The sequence below is a fragment of the Hippocampus comes genome, unplaced genomic scaffold, assembly GCF_001891065.2.
Source record: "Hippocampus comes isolate QL1 unplaced genomic scaffold, H_comes_QL1_v1.1 scaffold7, whole genome shotgun sequence".
Classification (NCBI taxonomy): domain Eukaryota; kingdom Metazoa; phylum Chordata; class Actinopteri; order Syngnathiformes; family Syngnathidae; genus Hippocampus; species Hippocampus comes.
The window spans coordinates 8,622,998-8,646,286 of NW_017842060.1; the positions used below are offsets into that span (position 1 = coordinate 8,622,998).

Sequence of the window (23,289 nt, forward strand, 5' to 3'; positions counted from 1 at the left end):
TGCCAAATATATCATCTCTGTGGCAACTCATCCAGCCGTACTCTGCATCTCATTAGGCTCGATGGGTGTATTTAGAGTCATTCCAAACTGATTTTGCTTGGTTGCAGTATCAATGTTCCACCAATAGGATGGTGCTTATGGACAGTGAAAAGCTCATGAGTAGTTTAATTAAGCAGCCCTATCCCACTAAGGAGCGAACAGTTGCAACTGTTGGCAAAGGTGGAAAAATGTTGGTTGCAAATGTTCTCGAAACGCTCGTCTAACGTTCACCAGATGTTCGCCAAAAGTTTTAGTGTTTTTTTTTCTTGTAGCTAGATTTTTTTGGTGTAAACTTCTTGGCAACAAGAAAAGTACCGGCGGCCGTCTCACTCCATTTTCCCCACCTGTATTTTAACTCTCTTTAAGCGCCAAACTTCAATTTAGAAGATTCCTGTTATATTCCCGTTCCTTCCCATATAATTCCTTTTAATTTCCACTGAAATTTCCAACTTGGAAATTCATGCAATTTCGTCACCCACCCGTTTGTTTATGTTATACATGACATTTTCGTGAGTTAGTCTACCTGAAAGTCACCTTCCAACCCAAGGCTTGAGTTGAACCTGTCCCCACCTTCAAGACCAACTGGCTAACCTTAACCTTGTCAGAGGTTCTTATGTAAAACTTTTATGTCTTGTAGAATTCTTCAGTGATATCCCGTACTCCTTCAACGACTACGCCAGCCCGGACCTCCAGCATAACACTGCCCGCGCTCCCCATTGCATCCACGCCCACAAACCTACCACCAGAGGCTCAGCGGACCTCGCCTCCTCAGCAACCTCAGCTCAAACTGGTGCCAAGTCAAAGCGGCATAGTGCTGTCCTGGTGCGTGTCCGAAACGGATCATTCTTGCGCGGCTGTCGAAAGCTATCACCTGTATGCCTACCACCAAGACAACTCAAACAGCAATTCAAGTCAGCAGCACTGGAAGAAGATCGGGGAGGTAAAAGCCCTTCCTCTGCCTATGGCCTGCACCCTGACCCAGTTCCAGTCTGGGTCCACATATCATTTTGCAGTTCGAGCCAAAGACATCTATGGGCGCTTTGGCTCCTTCTGCGAACCCCAGTGCACAAATGTGATCAATCCCAGCTCAAATTGAACACCTACAAAAATAATTTGCATTTTGACTGTTCGTTACTTCTTTTAGGAAATGTATGTCATAGGAGCTCCAATATTGTGCATTGTTGACATAGAGTATCTGTAAATAATTCTCAGCCGACTTCTGACTGTCTTGGAAAGTTGAAGCAGCAGATGGTGTCGTTCAGTGGTTGACGTATTTGATGTACTTTTCATTATTGATACTGTTGTATATAAGTGAACTACTTCTCCACCTTCTCACGGTCCATGTCAGGTAATTTATGTTATTGGCTCATGTACGTCGCCCAGGTGTTGTTTGCTTTACTGGAGACATGATGCCAAGCCTGTCCTGTCAACAGAATTGCACAAAAATGTATACGTGGTAGGAATTGAATGATAACTTTTGTAAGTTTTGTCTGGTAACCAGACTTGTGACAAACAAAATAAAAGGTTTTATTAAAGCTGTTCCTTCCTTCATTTGCAGGCATTTTTTGATGACCATTATTTACAAGTGTCTATAACATTTAACTAACTTTTAAACTCTATACAGTGAGTGTAAAAGGTCTACAGTCCCTGTTCAAATGATAGGTTTCATTTTTGTTGTAAAAAAAAAAAAAGAGACCTAGATAAAAATATCTCAAATGACCAACAAACTGTTCAATTCAATTTCAAACAACACAATAGGTGACGTAAAAATAACCAACTAAGATACTGAGGTTGTACACGTGTGCACACGCTCTTACAACTGAGGGTGTGGCATTGTTCAGATTCAACCACTCACATTTAAACAAATTTTGAATATCAGTCAGCACACACTTGCCATCTCTTAAGGTGCCTCTGATTCACTACAAATAAAATTGAACTGTTCTAGTTGGTTCAACAACAGGCGGTTTTATTTTATTTTTTTTTCCGGAAACATAGATCTCAATTACAACCAATGGCTAAATCTGTTATTGTGCAAGATTTTAAATGTCAGACTCAAAAACAACAAAAACATTTCAAAACCCTCAGCTGTGTTAGAAAAAAATAGACATTTTGCAGCATCAACAAGGTGTTTAGGGACAGATAAAGCCATCTCTGAAAATTTGATGAAATGTAATTTAATTCCCCACATCTGGCACAGAAAGGCCAAAATCACAAGAGCCATGGGTCAGCTCATGTGTCTCATTAATGCTCAGATACCAGCTATAATGAGTCTGAATATTATTCTTGTGCCTGTTTAAAGGGGACTGATTTAAAAGACCTCCATTTGTGGAAAATGTTACGAGTTTATATATATATATATATATATATATATATATAACACATAAGACATTCCCCAGTCACTTCCTTATCTGCACGCGGCCTCGCATTTTAAATAAAACATACAGTAATATATATAAAACAAACTGTTTTTTTTCTCCGTTTTGATTTGCCTTTTTTATTTATATTATTTACTTGAAGGCAACAGTTATTTTTCTGTTTGAGTTCAAACGAAGACTAAGAATGAATGTTCAAATTAAAGGGGAAAGAATGATTTTCATTTAAAAATCAGTTGTGTCACGTTCTGCTTTTGGGGAATCATCAACACGGATGACTGAGGGCGTACTTGGTATGACAAAAAAGTTCGGGGGCACAATAAAGGTTGGGAACCACTGTAATCTCGAGCTCCGCTCCACGTTGCTTGTGGCAGCTGGTGCATATTACGTCTCCCTTGAAGACTGACAAGGCTCTTGCGTCGCTCCTCGGATATTTGTGCCTACTTGACCCGCCCTGAAGGTGAATTCAGTCAGTCTGGTAAAGTGGTACCGGTGTCGCACACAGGTGGGTTGTAACGCTCAATTTTTTTAATTATCCATTGTTATTGAGTTAAGTATTTTGGAGGATGGATTGTATTTGTCACAGTACCTTTAATACAACATATTTTTTACATTTACTTGAGCATTTTCATGAAGAATAAACTGTACTTCAACTTCGTTACAATGAACTCGATTTATTTTAGATGTTAGGTTTAAATTAGGTTTAATTTCGATTGCTCTCGAAACTTCCGCCTTGGGCATCGTCGTCTAATCTTTTTCACCATTCCAATCCAACGAAAAGTGGCGTTGTTCTCAATTTGACCAATCAAAAGTAGCCAGTCAGTCACATGACCTTTCACAAAGTTTCCGCGGCACCAAGCAGAAGCTAAATTTTGATTTTATTGTCATGAAAGTTGTTAAAATAAAGAAAACAACGGTGTTCTAATTTCTGTCTAGTCCAGGGTGTCCCCCGCCACTGCCCGAAAACTGCTGGGTTAGGCTCCAGGACGCCCGCAACCCTCTTGAGAATAAACAGATTAGAAAGTTGATGGAGGGCTAATCAAGTGGCTACTCAAGAGTGTAGTAATGCAGCAAGGGCCACCATGTGATCATCCCTGGACGAGAGCGCAACAGTTTCCAAATTTGAATTTTTGGAATACACCAACAGAGGGAGCCATTGCTCTCGAAATGCAAGGATCGTTTTCTTCTCAATAGTTGAACATCTCTTTAGAAGCGTCTCATTGAGCATCCTATAAGGGACCCCACCTCTACGCAGCTTTCCCTCTCCCCTTCGCGTTCTCTCTCTTTGGAGGAAAGCAAGTGAGCACACTTTGAGTTGAGCTTTGCGCCTCACACCAACCAGTGGTGCTCTCGCCTCCACACTAGATTGCGAGTGGCATGTCGAACATCTGCGCAGGCGGAGGTTTAGCGCTCATCCACAGGGAAGCTTGCGTCTTTCTTTGAGCAGGAAAGCAAGAGGAGAAGACACTCAGAGAGAGTGGCGGGGTTCAAACTGAAAGCCCCCCCTACTCTTTGCCTCACTAAACAGAGCAAACACGGAAGGCTTTGGAGTATTCCATTTTTTCTTTCGTTTTATATTTTTCCTCTTCCTCATTGCGGTGCTGGGAGGTGCTTCTTCTTTTCACATAGTCTCTCTGTCCATCATCTGCCTCCTCATCTATTTCTCCATCTACCTGGTGTACAATTTTCTCTCTTTATGACCGACCAGAGTGGACTTTTCTTGGCATCGCCCTCATTTCTTTTCCTCCTTGAGGCTCTTTTGTCATTCCATCTCTTTCTCTGTATGTAATCTTTTACCAATTTGGATTAGTCTTACTACTACAAATATCAATTCCATGAATGACTTACTCCCCTTTTTTCTTCTCTTTTGGGGTCCCCTTCCACACCCATTTACTTTGCACCACACTCTTGCGGGATTCTTAGATGTTACTCTAGGTAGGTTAACTATCATTTAGTGTCTGTCTATCTGTCTGTCTGTGTGTATTTGTGTGTGCTTTACGTACATAAAACACACATCAATAATATCACGCACATGCACTCAACTGTGGTTGCCCAAACTCAAAGGTCGGGGCCCAAAATGGGTTGCAAGTGATTTTTTTTTTTTTAATCCAGTCCGCGGTTGACAGAGTAAAGCCATTTTTATTGGTTAATTTATATTTGTTGTTATAAAGTGAATCTGTTGCTATTGATCAATGCTATGACATAGTTGTAAATAAGTTTATGTAGTGGGGAGAAACCAAATTTTTAATTTGTTTTTTGAGTTGCAAACGTTTGGGAAACAAACCACCTTCCTCATCTGTTTTTTTTTTTTTAAATGCATTCTACATGCATTTAAAAAAATGCAAATTTTTGCTTTGCTAAATTATATCTATACACGTTGTTGTCAACAAAAGCTTTGCCTTTGTTACAATATGAAGAGAAACTCTTTCAGTACCATTGCTCATCATTACTCATAAAATTGAGTCAACATGCTTTGAGTTATTTATTTCGATGTTTGCCATTAATTCTAAATGTCATATTTATTCTTCCTGCACCCTTTATCACAATCCAAATATATGAATCAGTAAATTCACGTATTTTTTTTATGGTTGGAACGTACCTAAAGCCTCATAAGCGTTCTTGTAGGGAGGTCCGTTTCACTGTGCAATAGAGTGAGACAGACTGATAGACAGATGATCATGTCTCCATAACAGACTAAAGGATCTCACCGCCGTCTCTTTCTTTCGCTCCTTTTTCTATTTATTGCTCTGACTTACACCCTTTTTGGGCACTTCCCATTTTCAAGTTCAGGTGAGACATGGTCACCTGTTTGTGTATAGGATGCCCGTATTAAGGCAAAATGGACTGCTTCCTTTTGCTCCGCCTTTGCTTTTGTGTCTCCACTGCGCTGCCCTGTCAAACATCACCACTGTGCTCTGTGCATTATGTGTGGCAGAAAAGAGTTCACTAGGTGAGTGGCGCCTATAGCACAAGTGGGCATGAGAAGTAGCTGTGTGCACATAGGACTGATCTGCATGGAAATGTATCGTGCATGAACTTTCCTCAGTCAGCATCTCCTCTATTTCACCCTGCTGTGACTAATTGGTTGTTTCCAGCGGCCAGCTTTTGATCTTTATCCCTCTCCCATCTATATGTTTGCGTGTTGCTTCATCTACTTTGTACGTAAATGATACGCAGCATCAGCAGCACATCACCTGCTGAGGATTTTAACCCCCCCCCCCAAAAAAAATGGAATCCTCTCACTCGTTGACCTTTTCTAATTGATGGCAGAAAGCAGCTCAGAGTACTTAAATGTGTCGGAGTGGCTCGGATGGTTTGATTATGTTGACTCAGTCGTTGAAGTGTGGTGCATTGTGCAAGTGCATGTAATCACGATTATGCAGCTGCGTTCTTATGTGGTTGCTCGTCAGGGTGCCTGTTGATGAAAAAGTTGCAATATTGCGACACAAATTTATCACAAGGGAACCTCAGTGGACTTCCAGGTTCTAATTTTGAAACAAACTGTAATCTGTCTAGAAATCCTCTGTTTAATAAAACTAAAATTAAGTAATACTCACCGTACTTAGGTGATATCTGAGATTGGAAATATGGGTTTTATTTGGGTGTTACAATCTGCGTATTCATGTGAGAACTGGGGAATTTATAATGATATTTATTTGGGTATACAATTGAGGTTTAATGAATTGTGTTGCTCAGATTAAACGCAACATTTGGACACAATCTGAAACCACATTCATTCAATTTCTGGTTCTGTGGTTATCATCACACTTTTTCCCTCCTTGTAAACAATGGAAACCTTCTGTTATGGCATCACGACCATAAATAAATAAATAAAGAGATAAATCCAAAGAAATTATAAAGCACATTTTAATGCCACTGAGCTGAAATGTTTAAATTTAAAAATCATGTTAAAAGTTTTCTTGGGGTGTGGTGCATAGAAAACATTGTGAATCTTTTTTAAGTTAAGGTGTAATTTAAAGGAAAAGAAAACCCCGCATTGAATGTTGTTGAAAGTTTCAAGTAGATTTAAAGTCTGCGAGTCTTTTGCCCAGTGTGAATGATTTAGACGAGAGTGGCGAGGAGATGCTCCGCCGCTCGCGCACGGCTGTTTAAATATAAAGGCTTAAAAAGGACATGACCACCTCTTGGGTGTGAGTCTAATGAAGGATTTATGTTCACAAGAGGAGCCATTAGGAGTATGTGCAGATTGTTAACAACACTGATTACATGTAGCAACAACAACAGCCGCAAAGCAACACCAAGCAGCGTTTAGATATTACATCCAATACCTGTTACAGGAGATTACAATTACCCCCCCCCTCCCCCGCCAAAAGTTTAGAGGTCAAATTAAGTTCACCTGTACAGGTTATAAACATTTTGGTTTGGTGAGTACAGTAGTGTAGAAACAGTACGGCAAAGCAGACCACATCTTCGCTCCCCTGAGACGCTAAACAAGATAAATGAGTGAATGGTTGGATGGACGCCAAAATATTAAATAACAAAGTTGTCACGTCACATTTTAAATCAAACTATAAATTACATGAATCAGTTTTTCTGGGGACGGCCTGGAAAAAAAAAGTGGCATCATGATCACTCAGTCTTCCCATTTTAATGACAAAGGCATAATACAGGAGTAGAAAGATGAGCCATGTTGAAAATGCACCAAACGTTGCTTTTTCCTTGTTCCCCAATGTCATGCGAGCATAAAAAAATGGTTTAATCATTGAAAAAGACTGAAAACAGCAACCTGTCCTCAGATTTATTTTTATTATTATTATTATTATTATTACTATTATTATTTTGTAGCAGAGCATATACTTTGGAAACTCTGCTCTCATTGAATGATATTAGGCCATTCAATTTTTAAGCTTTCACGGTATATGTGCTTTACAATAAATTCAATAAATTTGAAAGTTTTTTTTCCTGTGTTCACTGAACCTACATTAAATATATTTCAATTTTTAAATTAAACAACCGAAAAAAAGGAACCTTTCTACGAAATTCTGATTTGAGATACATCTCTATATCAATGGTGGTTTGTGTCTCCACACAAAACTAGAGCGCCATATGTGTTTGTTGTCCTCAAACAGAACCGCAAAACTGCAAAAACAAGCGCCAGCATCTTGACCTTGATTATTGAGGTGTGTGCAAAGTGATGCTCATCCTTCCACGAACAAGTCATTTTGTAACTCTTCTTCTCTTTCTCCCATTCAGACTGAAGAAGACGAGAGCGAAGATCGAGCCGATAAAGTGATCAAGACGGCTGGTTAGAAACCCAAGTCAACGGGCGCATCGAAAGTCCATGAAGAAAAGAACAGGAGGAAAGAAGAGGAGTATATATAAATACATACGGTACACCGCTTCTCATTTCCTTCTCGTCTCCACGGCAACCGTGCTTTGCACAGACTTCTGGGAGGAGACCTGGCTGAGCTGTCGCCAGCGTTGGAGCAGGCGAGAGCAGAAAAAAAATTGCCCATGAAACACCATACCTTCATGATGTTCCATCACCCTCGGCCCACATCTTTTACTTTCTCATAATTCTCATATTAAACCTGGTGGTGAACAAGTTAAAATTCCCGCCAGCTTGGGGTTAACTTTATTTCTGTGAGCGTTCCAAAGTGACTTTTCATTGAATTGCATCTGCAAAATCAACTCACACTGGACAGTCCCTGAAATCCTCCACACAGCCCGAGCGGTCCTCAGACAGAGAAAACTCTGACCTCAGAGCCCCCAAACGCCCTCAGACTTCCTGTGTGTGACTTCCTGTGCCCACCTACCCTTCATCCGAGGCTATGAGAGGAGGAGTCGAATCCCAGCTCACTCCATCATGCCAGTTGTGAAGAGCAATGAGGAGATCCGGGCTGGCAATGTTCAAGGTAGGCCAGCGATTTGAGTAACTGCACATATGGATGTTAAGCCCTTGTCCAAGAACGCGTCTCCAGTGGCAGGCCGTGTATTTGATGCTGAATCTTTAAATGGGGACTTACCTGACTTTGTCCATCTCTTTAAAATACCACTTTCACGTCACGGTTTAGAGAAACTATCAATACTATTTAAAAAAAAAAAAAAAAAAAACAATATAACTGTACCATGTACAATTCAGAATTTAAGTTAAAGTACATCATGGCTCACCAGAAATACTGATTATGAAATGCATTTTGTGCAGATTGCCAGAGATGTGTTTTGCTCTGGCTGGCTCTGACCAATCAATCAAACGATGGTAAAATTGAAAGGTTATTGTGGGCAAACGGAAATATGATTGGTTCAAGAAACAGTGCCATCAATAATGGTTTAAATCAGGGGTCACCAACCTTTTTGAGAGTGAGAGCTACTTCATGTGTCCTGATTGTGTGAAGGGCTCCCAAATTGATAGACGTCTGAAATAACATTTGTACAAATTTCATTTAATATAGTTAATGTGTTATTTTTAATACTTAATGTAAATCTGATTGGACAAGAGCCTCAAATCTGATTGGACACATGTATTGGGAGCAGTCTATCCTAGAAAATGTGTATGGGTGTGTCCAAATTCATAGGCACACCCCCACCCCCCGACCTCTGGTCGCATTTTTGGCAGCATTTTTGGGGCGCATGACGTCACTTCCAGCGCGTGCTCAACTGCACGTGTTCCCAAATTCCAGAGAGAGAGAGGCATCGATTAGATGTGGATTTTCAATATTTGTAGGTTGGCCTGGGCCCGATCCCCCGCGGGTTGTGGGGGTTGACTCTAGATAAAATGCTGTCTTGAGATATGAGCGAGCCAACTCATGAGTTTTTCAACAAATAAGCAGTCTTTGGGATGATTATTTGCTTTGGTCCGACAGGCAAATCCCTGAGATATCGGCGCTATGTGGTGTCATTGAACTTGACAACAAAGAAGCAGCAATCCTGCTCATCTTTTTCCAGAAACATTCCACTTTGACAATTGATACATAGGGTAATGCACTTATAATATGCATTTGAAGCACTTACAGACATATTTAGAGCAACTGAACAGTGACATCCCTGTCTCGTCTTTTTCCCCATGTTTTCTGTGAGCGAGCCGACTCTAGAAGTAAGCGATAGCAAAGTTCTGACTTCAATCAGCACACGACTTCACTAACGGGTCTAGACAATAACGACCGCACAAAGGCAGCCAGCACGATGGTACAACTTTTGTTTTTTGCTCCTAGCGACTCAGCGGGATGAAAGGATTGTTTTAAAAACTGGCAGTGGCACGTCAATGGTAATAATTGTATGGAATAGTACGCATGAAGATTTGAAATGCAGAAAAGACGCAAAATCACATTTCCTACTCAGCGTAGGCGCAACACCAAAAACACCACACATTAAACAACCAAAGACGACTGACCCAAATTTCTTCAGAAAGAAATTGAAATGATTTCTGAATTAATTATGATTTACAGTATCTGTAGATTTCAAATATATTTGAACACAAAATCCCACTTAATTCCTGCAAGAGCAGGCGTATACCAAGTGAACATTAATTTGGCAATTCCTTGGAAAGCTCGTCGAGCCGGCCAAGCCGTGCAGCCTTCACAGCTTCTTCTGCTTGTGTGTGAAATGGAGAACATGCCAAATCCCGTCGATGCGCAGCCTCCGTTAGCGGTCCCGGATTTCTCTTTGGCTTTCTGCCTTGGGCGGATTACATCCCCCTGCCCATCTTTTTGTCTCTTACTCCCTCAGCTTTGAGCGAAAACTTGAGGAGCAGATCCAAACGGCGCTTTTCCCCACATGTGCATTCACCACAGCGTGATGAAGCGTCTCATCATGATCCATCAGCATGACTCACAGCAGGTGTGGGACACCGTGGCCCTCCCGTAAAAAAAAAAAAAAACAGGACGGCTTCAACGGCAACCTACTATTATGATACAGTGCTATAATTAGCACCCAGCCATGCTATGCAATTTGTTTCTGGGATGTTAGCGGAAACAATTTTGCCTATTGAACATCATGGAAATTGAAATAAACAGTTTCAGGATCAACAGTTTCATTCTCATGAAATACTTCAACTGGACAGGCAACATTTTAGTAGATCACTGAATATTTTCTTAACACTCCAGTCTTTTGAGGCTGCACCTTTATTTGGAATAAGTCTGACACAAAAGCAGAAGAAAAAGCAAAATGTTTTTGACTCTGACGTAACTCAGGTCTTGAAAGGGGCTCTCATGCACAACAAAGACTCAAAAAAAATAAAAGGAGGCGAGGCAAAGCATGCTTGCTTGAAGCTGATATAACGCAAAATAAAAGATAAAATTCTGGTAACCCTGCCCTGCGATTGGGTGACAACTGATTCAGGGTGTCCCCCGCCTACTGCCTGAAGACATTTGGGATATGCTCGAGCACGCACCGCGACCCTAAAGCGGATCATTTCTCAACCAGAAAATGTTGTAAGTACAGACGCGTTTTCCATGTAAACGCCCTAACCCGTTCCAAGCCCCGCCGAAATTCAGACATAAATGTTTTCTGAAGCATCAAAATGCATCAAAATATCGAACAAATACATGTTACAATTAGATTGCACAATAAATGAGCATTGTGCATAATGTAAAAAACAAAGAATAGAGTCAACAATAAAAATGATGCTCATTTCACTTTTAACTGCATCCTCATCGGGTTTTTTTTTGCCCTCCTTAGTTCATGTTCTCTCAGAAGTGGTTTTTGCCTGGCGTTTTGTAAAGAACGGATCCAAGGACGTTTGCTCTTGTCGGCTTTTAACAATCGTTGAAAATGTCCAAGGCGAACATCAGCATAGAGAGCGATCGCCCGACTGGTGAATACTTTTTCTGGCTGTTAAATAAAAATATCGGAACACTTTGTGGCTCAAGCGGCGAATGACGAGAACGCTGCATAAACACGCCGATCTATTTATCTACACACATTGACAGATTCGGTAGAGGGCCCTCTTAGCCAATGGGATGCCAGGATGAATGCTCGGGAACAGCCAATGGCAGAGCATGTTGCGTTCAGGAAACTCGGAGCTGCGACTTGTAGCCCACACTCTATTTGCACCTTTTGTACATTGAAATTTATTTCGTAACAAGAGCCAATATTTTCCTGTTGAGGCATTTCGTAACTTGGAAATTTGGTGTGAAGAGACGTTCGTAAATAGAGGTAGCACTGTATATGAAAAACCCATAAAAATTGTCCTTACAGATACAGTGGTGGGAGTGAATGATATATAGCCATACTGATATTTTGTATGACTCGCGAGTCCCTTACGCGGGCTGACATTGCAGCGTACTGACTGTGAACTCTGTTCGCAGTACTCTTTGGAGGACATACTCCCCGTTGAAGGATGTGTGAACAGGATGCCAACAGCTTTGCGCACAGGCGTCGCTCTCACTCAGAGCGCGAGCGGCAAGGAGGCCGTGACATTGCCGAGTCGTGATGTTGCATGTTTTTGGTTTGTGTATTGAAGGGATTACGGGAGCCGAGCCCCGAATCTCTTGTGATTCGGGCAGCAGGCACGTCCCCCCTTGCTTGAGTGTGTGAACTGTGTGCAGAGTGTCAGCGGTTGAGGTGGCGCACACGCCACAAGAGAGCGAGAGGCGGTTAAGACGCTGGCTGCACGCGGCCCGATGAGTCACTTATGGATACAAGCTGCCACGTGTGTGCGGCTTTACAAATGTTGATTGAGTTGCGGAAGGATTGCAGGTGCCGAGTAGCCTGGTGTTTGTTGTTTACTGAGAGCTTGCGAGAAGGGGAGGGAGAAGAGAGAGGAGGGCATGTGCAAAGTGGTAAAAGACTGAAAATGTCTGTCACTGTCATTATTTTTGGGGCAACAAAAGCTCCCAAATGTGGGAAAATGTTTATGGGCCGATGAAACCGAGGTAGAACATCTGCCAGTATTTCTTCCAAGTTATGTTTGCCGCAAACTGCTCATCAAAAGGACATCAGTCCTCGAGCGAAGCATGGTGCCGGCAGCATCATGCTTTGGGGCTATTTTTCTTCAGCTGGAACTGGGGCCTTAGTCAGCTGGAGGGAATTATGAAGAGTCAGTGTCAGCGCAAAGCCTTCGGGCTGCTGCTAGAAAGCAAAAAAAAAAAAAAAAAGGGGGCGGGGGAGTAAAGCCGACTTGAATAGCTTATTGGTGGTTCTAATCGTAAGCGCATTAATTGGCAATACTGCGTGCTTGTCACGTTGCGAGGTGGTGGTGGACCCCAAAAATCAGGCAGGAGGGAGGAGCAGGTTGTGCTTGAAGAAGTGTATTGATAAAACACAGAAAACCAAATCCAAAACAAAGTCCTAAGAACAAATCGAATCCAAAGTAGCAAACAAAAACCATGACTTAAGCAAAAAAACTATCAATAACAGAAACATGACCAAAAAATGACAAACATACATGACAGCAACAAAGAAACAAACAATGACCCGACACCGAGTGGTCGTGCCGGGAGTCCTTTTAAAGCAAAAATTAGATAACGACCAACAGGTGTGCAGCTGCAGGGAGAGCCCTCCAGTGCCACCTGTTGGTCACAAACAGAATCATGACAGTGCTGACTGCCATTTAACATGATTTTGAATGTGTTTAGTTAAAGAATGATATAACACACTTGCAATGGGGAAATGAAGCTTTAAATTTGCTTCGTGGACCAGTTGTCCGCTAGATCGCACCGTTGTTTAATTCAAAACCAGAATGACAAACTTTGTTATAAAAGAGTGCGAAAACTTGGGCAACCTCTGCAATATTGATTAGTGTGCCCTTGGACCTACATGTAACTTGATTGTTTTTTTTTTTTTTTTTTTAACATAACACAACTTTTCGAATTGAAAACAACCACCACATATTCAAGTACAATTCAACGGCATTACAGTGCCAGCAGAAGCTACATGAATAACCGTCAACTCGTATATGAATATAAAAGAAAACTGACAACCAAGTGCGAATTACATCCTGGTGTTTTTTTTTTTTTAATTCTTCCTCGCCCTCCCTACACCTCGTCATGTGTGACTGTGATAGGAGGAGGAAGAGCTAAGAATAGAGAGGAGGGGGCCCGATGCTGCGATGCCGCCTCTACCCACGCTGCTGCGCTCCTTGGCGTGCTGCTCAAACAGCGCTCGCCCCCCAGATCTGCAGCACAGATCTGCAATGTGTGCAACACAAATGGTTTCTTTTTTTCTCGTTTGGTTGAGCTCTCTCTCTCTCTCTATCTCTCGCTCCCTCCCAGACGCTGCAGTCTTTTTGCATCCTGGTGGTGAGTGTCAACGAATAACACCATCACAAATTTCATCAAGAACTGCTACTTTGCATGCCACATCCAAAGGGGGGCTTTTAATACTCCTCCGAAGGATTTCCAAACAAATGGAACACGGTGACAGAACAAAAGAAAAAGATGAGATATGCGCGCGCTGAGGAAAAGGTTGAGGTGGAAGGATGAAAGGAATCAGTTTGGGTGAGGGCGGAACAAGACAAAGTCATGTGTGATGGCGCAGTCCTCAAACGCTGAACAGAAAATAGATATGAGGATTTAGAGGAAAGCGTCTAACTTCAGGCTTAGAACTCTGGAGACGCACCTCCCTCGTGGGAAGTGAAGATGAAGGAACATGATCTGATTGCAGGCTTCTGAAAATAATTGGGAGAATTGCAATCAAGCGCCGACCTTTAATGGGAAGTCGGTGAAGAACGCCAGTCAACAGTTGTTTGACCTGTTGGAAGCTGTTCAAGCTCAATCCATTTCTCTTCGCAACAAGAGGCAGTTTGGCAGATATCATTTGTAAATAGTCTGAAAAAAAGAATCTTCGTGCTGATTGTCGCTAATCTCAGCTCGGGGTTATGGTTAAACTAAAGAAAAATAGACAGTTCCAACTTTTATATTCAAAGTAGGGCTGCGCAATATATTGAAAAAAATGCGATGCTATTGCAATTATTTAGTGAAGAATACATTGATCCTCCGTAAATTGTTGCATGGAAAAAAATGTATTTCGTTGATTAGACAATAGAAAATGTGATTTCTTCAGGTCGAAAGTACATGTTAAATGACGAAGTAATATCTAGTCATGGGCACGACAGTCCATCAGTCATCATGCCATCATTATTGCAGGCAGGCCTTGTCTGTCGTCGTCAGTGCCGATAACCTACTCACTAAATTACGCGCATACACACACGCACCCCCCCCCCCGGAAAAAACAAAAACAACAAAAACAGACACACACCCACACCCACATGAATACATTCTCGACACCGTTTGGCCGTCGCCGATGACAATAGACAAACTGGGCTGTCCTGAAACAATGACGGAATGATGATTGACGGACTGATGTGCCCACCACACGACGAAAATCTCAACCTTGCAATGTTCAACATCCATATCGCAAATCGCATGTTTGTCCAATATCGTGGAGCGCTAATTCAATGCAGCCATACAAGCCTCCGCTACCTGAATGTTAACCTACAGTGGGAAACACCACACGCTAACGATTAGCTTTCATTTGTGTTTGTGGCGTTACCCTTCACTTGTGAATTCAGAATTTTTCTTTCACCAAGCAGAACAATATTTTATCGGAATACTTGTGTGTTTGTCAGTAGGATACTCGTATCTGGAAATATTTGATAGCTGCTGCTGGCCAAGGTACCACGACTGTACCATTCTGTTGCCCTGCATTGATATTTCTTATTCTTTGCTAACATAATTGGATAGCTCAGTCTGTACCGGCACCTCTTTTTGTGAATATGTCTCTCTTCGACACACAGTGGGGCATTGGAGGGGATGTGTGTAGGCTGTAGGTTGTCACCTAATTAGTGGCGCGAGATTAGAAATTTTTGGAAAGCAGAAAGCTGCCGAGGTGCGAATGACATGGCTCCTCCCTGCAGGGGTGACACAGCTGCAAGAGGAACGAGCGGCAGTGGTTAGCGAATTCCTGAGCGTCTTGACGATGCGGGGCACAGGGCATCAGTGGTCAGGAAGAAGGGCTAAAAGTGAGCAGGGCTCTCTTCAAGGGAGCAAATTGCAAGGGTGGAAGGTGGAGCGATGTGGTGTGATGTATCGCGGCTGACAAGTAAAGTAAAACAGAGCCATCAACAATTGCAAATGCACTTCGCCGACTGCTGCTTTTGGTTTAATTTACTCGCGAGCTAACGATAGTGAAAGCACAAAGTCAAAAAGGACGTTGCAAGACAGATGCATTTGTGTGGTGAGAACATCGTTTGCCAGGTCTGAAATCCATCTGGCCAGTTGTAAGACTGATTCGATTCTGGGTGAGCATCCTTTGACGAGATGTAGGCAAGCATGCGTTTTAAAGTGAACTTGGTCCTATTCCAGTGAACCAATGAGTGTGCCGACAGATTGATTGAGGACTCCCTTCTTTTTTTTCTGCTCCTCTTTCGATCTAACGGGCGCACGGTCGATACAATGGCAACAAAAGCTGTGAGATTTGGCCGAAAAAAGAAAGATGGTTGCTTTGATTGAGTCTTCCCCGCTCATCGCTTCATTTGGTGTTTCATCAAATAAAAATGCCCAGAAATGACACCACGAAATAACCTTCACTCCTTTTTCAAAGCTATTAAAAATGGAATGAAAAGTCTCCGTTATAGCCTGGCACCATAAGAGTTTCAGCACGTGTTGCCCTTCTTGACCCTCGTTCCTACCAGCTGGAGGGCAGCCTCCTCCGCAGGCCTGTAACGTGGAGGGCCTTCTTACAAGACAAATCACAAAAAATAGCCATCCAAAGAAATTATGTGCCAAAATCTTTTTTATGGCAAGCAAAGCAAAGCACAAATGTGCCTTGCCTGAAGATGGTTCAGTGCTGCTCGCCTTTGGTATGAAAGTCTTTGGTCAAATTATTGATCTGCCAGTACAACACTCCTTCTCCTCCCCTTCATGCACCTTGTAACCTGATAACATGATAATCCGTCCACTGTAGTAACCGCTGTGCCTGAAAGGGTTAAAGGAAAGTTCAATCTGTTTACCCCACATACTGCAGATCTGAATGTGCTTGTTTCGATCGAAGCAAATATGTTCATCTCTGAATTTTTAACTGGGAGAATGTTTTGAAGTGTTCTGATCTCTAGTTCCAATGCCAGTGTTGCTAGTTCATAAATGTGGGGGGTGGGGGGGGGGCAAGTGAGAAGAGCTTCGACGGCCCGAGTGACAGCCCTTGAAATAATTAGCATCGATTTTAACATGGCAGCAGATTTGGAATACATTTACGTGCGATGCAACAGTTCCTGGGTGTTCTCCCCTACTGCCAAATATTAAAGAACGGAATGTGTCCCGCAGCACATGTGCTGTCTCCGTGAATAAAAAATCTGTTCATCTCTTCAGCCAAACATCATTCAGACCGCAGCTGCTCTGCTCTGAGCGGGAGCCCCAAATTTAATGGCCGCACAAAAAGAAGTCGCACATCAGCCCAAGACACCGTTCTTGCTTGTGAGAGGAAATATTCCGTATTTTTCATGTTTTATCTTGCGTAGAGTAACGTAACATCAAGGCCCAAAAATATTTTGTTCCTTTCTTCACACTTGTGCAGGGTGAAGTGGAGTAAAAGCCATCTTGGAATAGTCACTTTATATCTATTTCTGAGACAATCGAAATTCATATCTATTCTTTAAGGATCGGAACTGACGTCTGCCGTAGATAGCAAATCACCACAAGTGATCGACGCATCCCCTGAAAATTGTTTTAATTGCCTACATTGAAAGTTTCCAATCCTAAATATACCACAAAGCATTTTTCCCAAATATTTTAATAGCACTTTTTACGACATCAACCCTTAAAAATAAACGGCTCGTTGAAAGTGGAAAATTACTGTACTACATTTGTAACTGTAACAATAGACGAGAACCAAACTTTTTGTGGCTCATATTTGCATGAAAAAAAAAATACTGTATAATGTAGTGGAAGAAAGTCAAGGCTTTGCAGTGAGAAAAGGGTGAGTTAGTTTGAAACAAAGCAGAAATATTCGCAATATAATGGAACTGCCATTGGTGAAATACGATTTAGCGGAGATTACTAGAAGGATCAACAGTCCTTCAGTTTCTTTGGTTATGTGGCTCATTAACAATCAGTTAACTTGGTTCATTTCTTTATTAATTTTAGATGGCAGAACATTCACTGGAAAGTGTTTTTCCACGAATAACTTCAACAACTCATCAAAGAGTATGAGTCATAGTGCTTTTATTTATCAGGAAAAAAAAAGGCATTGTACTGTCCATGCTAATCTGTTCAGGCGCTATCACGGTTGACGGTCTTGTCGTGCCACGTTTGCGCTTCAAAGAACACTAATGGCTGCGCTCTTTTTTTTTTTTTTTTTTTTAACGTGTTGATCAATCCGACGGACTTGTAATGTTCAGAAAAGCGCCGCCCTGCCTTTGAAATCAACACGGCCTCTCATGACATAATAAACATACAGCAGCAGCATGTTGTTTAGCTTTGAAACAATGCTGGCCGAGGCCCTCCGATGGTTGAGATCCCCGCGTATCCCCCTGGAGGGACACGTCTCTTTACTGCTAAATTAATTCCAGAGCAGTAGATATTCGAAAAGCTTGGTGGAATAAATGACTTCAATGAGGTAATGAAGACCCCAGGGGATAGATGGGTCCTCAGCCCTTCCTTTTCCTCCTCCCTCGGCATATGTGCATGTGTTTTTTTGTTATCACGCTGCTTCCGTTCTAATCTGAGTTGATGTGTATTTGCCTCGGCTGCATATACAGTCGTTGTTATTTGAAGAGCCGAGTCAGCCTCAGTGCGACGGTGGAATTATGTCGTGTGTCTCATTAGCCAAGAGAGGTTTCTTGACCAGACTCGATCATACGGCCAAGAACTTTGTCAGAGAAGTTACGGTCCCCCTTGCTTCTGTGGCTAGTCTACAAGATGTTAAGTGTGGTGACTCTGGCTAACTTTTACATGCCGCTACGATAACTAATTTTGCACATCGATTTTTTTATTGCCTCGTTTTGCATCAAATTATTGCGACTTGATGAGACCCTTAGCAACAAAAGTAGCGCAGTCAACATCTATCAATGTGTTAGGAGTACATTTGTACGAGAACACGCTTTATTTGCTGATTTCAACACAGAAGAATTTAAAGTGCGTCTTCGAGCAGCTCATAGAGCTACCCGGCCCACTGCAAAGTTATCCAGTTGTCCGGATTACCCACTCCGGGCCTGACTGTCCTCATATTGGGTCGAAGGTGAGCTCGAGCCAATCCCAGCTGACTGCGCAAGAGGCTGGTACAGCCTGTACTGGTTGCCAGTCAACTGCAAACAAGCGGTCACACTCACGTTTATACATGTGCAAGCACCAATTTCACAGTAAGAGCTGTAATGCACATAAAAAAAAAAAAACAATGCACAGTGTCTGAAAACATGTACTCACTCTTTGGCTTGGAGAAATAAAGACTCTGGGTGAAAGTAAAATTATGTACTGTTTGTATCTGCTGGTATGTCAGTCAACACTTAAATCAAAATGAAACATGAATAACGGCCTGTCAAAGAGTGAGTGCCTTTTTTTTTTTTTTTTTTTTTAAGGACACGCTGTACTTCATGTGTTATTAGAATATAAGAAAGATAAAATACAAGCGCTCACCCTTTAAAGTGTGACAGAGCGGTAACAATAAAAGAAGTTGTGAGAAACTTGTGTGTAATATTACAAGTGTAGAAAATGATTTTTTTTTTGTTCCTATACCTGCCTGGCAGGTGAACCCAAACTACAAATAACTGAATTCGAGGGGGTTTATTGTGTTGTTCTGTTGTTGAAATGTGCCGACAAAACACTTCTGTTTTTCCTTTCCTACATTGTAATAAGTTCCATTTGCAGTTCCGCAGTTATCGTCAAAATATTCCTCCCTGCCATCACTTCAACACTTCGGTGGCGTCACAAAACAGTCCCAGTAAAAGCAAATCCAACTGGGTTGTGCTCTGGATGCTCACTGAGCTGAAGGCACACATGATGGCCGGGTTTTGGGTAACTTAGGAGGTTTGCGTTTCAGAGAATTTTGGCTCATTTGCCAATTGCGTACAGTTGTAAGCGATCACTGTATTTTCCGCGTTCTTTATTTTCTCCCGTAGACTTTGAATACATTCAGCCGACACCTAGAGAAGAGCGTATTTATTAGTACTTGTGACAACCTGTCTTGCCACACTGTGATTTAGTTGTCATGGTCTAGTGCATACACGGCCATCTCGGGACAAGGTTTTTTTTTTTGGGCAAATGTTCTGTCAGTTTGACTTTGCGAATTGATTAATTACAGAGGCTGCAAATAGCAAATGTGTTGGCTTCCACTCACCATGCAGGGAGTCATTACAGCCGCACGACGTCTGATTACCTGACTGAGCGCAGCAGCGCCGCACAGGTTTGACGGACAGGTGCCACCCGGTGTCTTTCACAAAATATGGCAGCAGATTTTTTTTTTTTGGGGGGGCCAAGGGGGGTGGGGTTTGAATACCATTGGTTGATTCTTTTCAAGCCTGCAATTAAATACACATATAGAATGAGGGATGAGTTTCACATTATTGGTGGGCGTTCAGGAAGTATTCTGTCAATTGTGTGCGATGGACTCGAGTTTTATTGTCTCTTGAAGCAACTGAGGGCAAAATGTAGTACGCGAACTGCCAAGCAACAGAACCACCAGACTCAATCTAAATTTCATGTCAGATGAATAACTCCTCCGGGCAGCTTTATACTGCTCATCATGACACCGGGCGTGGAGTTCAGAACCTCCAGAGCGTTCGAGATTAAAAATATGAAAACAACATTTCATCAATGAATTGATTTTCCTTATAAATGATGAAGAAAACGTAGTCAAATAATAACGGTAATGGTACAAACGCTGAGAACCAAACAACGCCTCAACAAATCCACTTTTATGCCCTTTCCTAACTCCTGTAATTTCTGTATTTCTGCACTCCAACATAATGAGGACCTCTTGGGCAATACGATAAACAAAGCAACGTGCCTTATTAGTGGAACGATAATAGACAGGATCAACAGCTGACAACTGACCTATTAAGAACCTGCCTCAGCACTGCTGAATGTTTCTAAATTATCGGGGACGTGCTGTGATAAAAAAAAAGTGAAAATGCCAAATGCTGTCTGCTCTTTCTAATCTCCTGCGGGATATTTCCACTTTCATTGAAAGTTTTTTTTTCCTCTTCTCATTAAGGCTCGGTCGGAGACGGAACATTATTCAAAGTGCTTTGTTGTACGAGCCCTGAAATCATTTGTTAGTACATATAGATTATGTGGCGTGTTGCCAGTAAACTGAGATGACACCCGAGCCGCCTTCACCTGCAACTGACTGCCCGCTTAATGTAAATGGGCCCCCCTTAATAGATCTGCCTGTCAGCTTGTGTTATCCACAATGCCTTTCACCGCCCCCCGTAGTGTAAAACGCAGCCCACCACCTCAAATCTCGAGGGACATCGTAGAGACCGATTACGAGCGCCTACGTGCATTTGAAATTGTGGGGCGCATTCCGTCTTAATGCCTCTTAATCGCTTTCAAGTTGTGGAAACGGGAGGACGTGCAGCCGTCACCGAGGGCTCAGATGTCGAAAGGCACGGACGCAAACAGTGCTTGATCTCCTTCACGGACCGTTTTGCACCGCGATCACGAATCGGTGTGCACTGGAGAAAGGCTGGGCTCACCGCTTGATGATGCCCGCCGCATATGGCCACGAGTTGTACGGTATACACGCGAGGGTGCAGCTGCCGCTCACTTTTGAATGCTGCTGCATATGTGGCTCTAATTGCTGCCTTAATGCTGTCAGTGTTCATCCAGCAAGAGCCCCCTCGCCGCAGGGTTGGATGTCTGGCGAGTGAAATGATCCACTTGTGACACCCGCCATTTAACAGGTATTAAATTAGGGAGCCCTTTATGACAGTGGTGATGTGGTCTGGTACTGATTAGTCCAAATGGGCCAACAGCACCTCCTCTGTCAGCCTCCATCGCACCTGTAGCTCTTTTTTGGAGATTCATTTTTAATGTGAGGGACACTAAAAGGCGGAGGAGTACTGGCTCGTCTCTATCAGCAGCATAGTGCATTAACCTATTGTGCGTGTGTGTGTGTGTGTGTGTGTGTGTGTGTGTGTGTGTGTGTGTGTGTGTGTGTGTGGGTGTGTGGGTGTGTGTGTGTGTGTGTTTGTAGTTTTGCACTATTCTTAATGGCCAGCTTTGTATTTGTGCTGGCACAGCGCCACCTCAAATAAAAAGTAAAATGGCGCGTTATCAGGCGAGGGCATGCAAGGCGTTGCATCTTCCTGTCCATCAGCGTGTTGTGCAAGCACATTTGAATTGTTACTATGGCAACAGAGCACGACTGTTACGCGCACGAATTCAAATGGGCCGACTGTTGCTTTGTGGTTTTGTCACACTTCTAGCCTTGACTTTTCATCTGAACAATTTGTCTCATTTGACCTGGCTTTGTGGATTCACTTGCCCGTTTGCATATTTCACATCCTTTTTTCCCCCTCCCACATGCTGCTCGCATCTACTTTTTTGTTTAAGTAATCCGAGCCGCCTCCTTTAACCTCAAGCTCTTCTTCGTCGTCAACATGCTATTCATGTCCTCTTTTCGACAAATCTTTCGTGTGCTTTGTGTCGCCTCTCAGCTGCTCCTTCCTAATACATCTTCTGGGTTCCTTCTTGCCATTTCTTCCTCCACCTCCGTCTCTTTTGTGGATGTCTCTATTTATTCTCTCCTCTGCTCTCTGCTGCCTTCCTCCCACTCGCTTCCTCCTCCTCCTCCTCCTCTTCGTTCCCTCGCTTGGCTTCTGTCCTCGTGGAGAATTCGGCTAGTTTTCAATTAGAATTTGCACCTGCCATTAAGGCTGACTAACCTCCAGTTATCAGATCTTCTAAATCGTCTTCTTTCTATGAAGGCCTCTTTTGCCTCATCCTACTTAGCACATTGCACATTTCCCACAACCCACCCCTCCCGTCTCTCCTCACAACTTTGTTTCCGTTCTGTAAACTTGTGCACTGCATAATGAATAAAATATTAACAAAGGTGTTGTGTGAGCTAGTCTTACACTTATGCCTCGTCCAAAAGGCTCCTCCTTGCCCAATTTGGAGTGCAACAAGAAACTAGAATTGCACCCTGTTGAGTGTGGGCCTTAAAAAAAAAAGACCACACAATCTTGGCACCAAATTGCACACCTTACAGGCTTTGCTGTATTCATGTACGATGCAATGAGAAATGAAGAATAATGCTAAATGTGTGTTTGCAGGGAGTAACAGGTTCTCCACGAGTCACTGCTTCAAAAGATGTACAAAGTAAATGCAAATAAGTTTTTTTTGTTTATTTTTTTACGTGTACCATAATCCTTCTAAATGCACGTTTTTTTTTTTTTTCTGGTCCTCCAGCTTTCTCCCACATTCTAGAAAACAGAAACTTTGCTGCTTTCCACCCAAAGTCGGCTGGGATAGGCTCCTACTCTCCCAAAAGGTTACAGAAAATGGATGGGTAGTTTACTTCATAGCTGCTCAAGAAAATCTAGTCGAATACCCATCCATAGTGAGGTCATATTTATGCGTGCAAACACACGTGTAGCTGTAAAAAAAAAAAAAAAAACAGCATTATGTTCCCAACAAGCTATGACTGACTAATAGTGTTTCTCCCTGCCTGTCACCTCCCTCTCCACTTAAGTTTAGTCTCGCATTCCCCCGAACCCCTCCCACTTGTCTCCTTTTATGCTCCACTGTGCTGCTTTTCTGTGTGGCGGCTAATAAAGGTGCTGTAAATAATAGTAATAATACAAAATAATAGGTCCGCACTCCACTTCAGACAGGCTTGGAGGAGGAAACAACTGAGAGGAGGTAACATGTTTGGAGGCTTGTGGAGGAGGATAATCTAAACATTAAATGGCCACCCACTTGCTTTTGAGCCTGTCAGATCGCTGTCTTTTTTTAAAGGGGGGCAGGGGGGTTGGGGGGTGGGG

At 42.6% G+C, this 23,289-nt stretch overlaps 2 protein-coding genes across 9 annotated transcripts in view; both read left to right on the plus strand.

Moving 5' to 3' along the window:
- The window catches only part of atf7ip (activating transcription factor 7 interacting protein), a 34,197-nt gene extending 32,619 nt beyond the window's left edge, over positions 1-1,578 (plus strand). For both annotated transcript variants that reach the window (XM_019862118.1, XM_019862119.1), the window contains exon 13: positions 677-1,578. In XM_019862118.1, the coding sequence (XP_019717677.1) occupies positions 677-1,135 (459 nt within the window). In that variant the 3' untranslated portion in view covers positions 1,136-1,578. The remainder of the gene's footprint in view (positions 1-676) is intronic.
- Positions 1,579-2,700: 1,122 nt separating this feature from the next.
- grin2bb (glutamate receptor, ionotropic, N-methyl D-aspartate 2B, genome duplicate b) overlaps positions 2,701-23,289 on the plus strand; it is an 88,113-nt gene continuing 67,524 nt past the window's right edge. For 3 of the 7 annotated variants that reach the window (XM_019862115.1, XM_019862116.1, XM_019862117.1), the window contains exons 1-2: positions 3,739-4,346; positions 7,626-8,287. In XM_019862115.1, the coding sequence (XP_019717674.1) occupies positions 8,258-8,287 (30 nt within the window). In that variant the 5' untranslated portion in view covers positions 3,739-4,346; positions 7,626-8,257. Of the gene's footprint in view, positions 2,917-3,738; positions 4,347-4,862; positions 5,362-7,503; positions 7,553-7,625; positions 8,288-23,289 lie in introns of those variants that run through there. The other 4 variants (XM_019862113.1, XM_019862111.1, XM_019862112.1 and 1 more) reach the window with 4 other exon arrangements.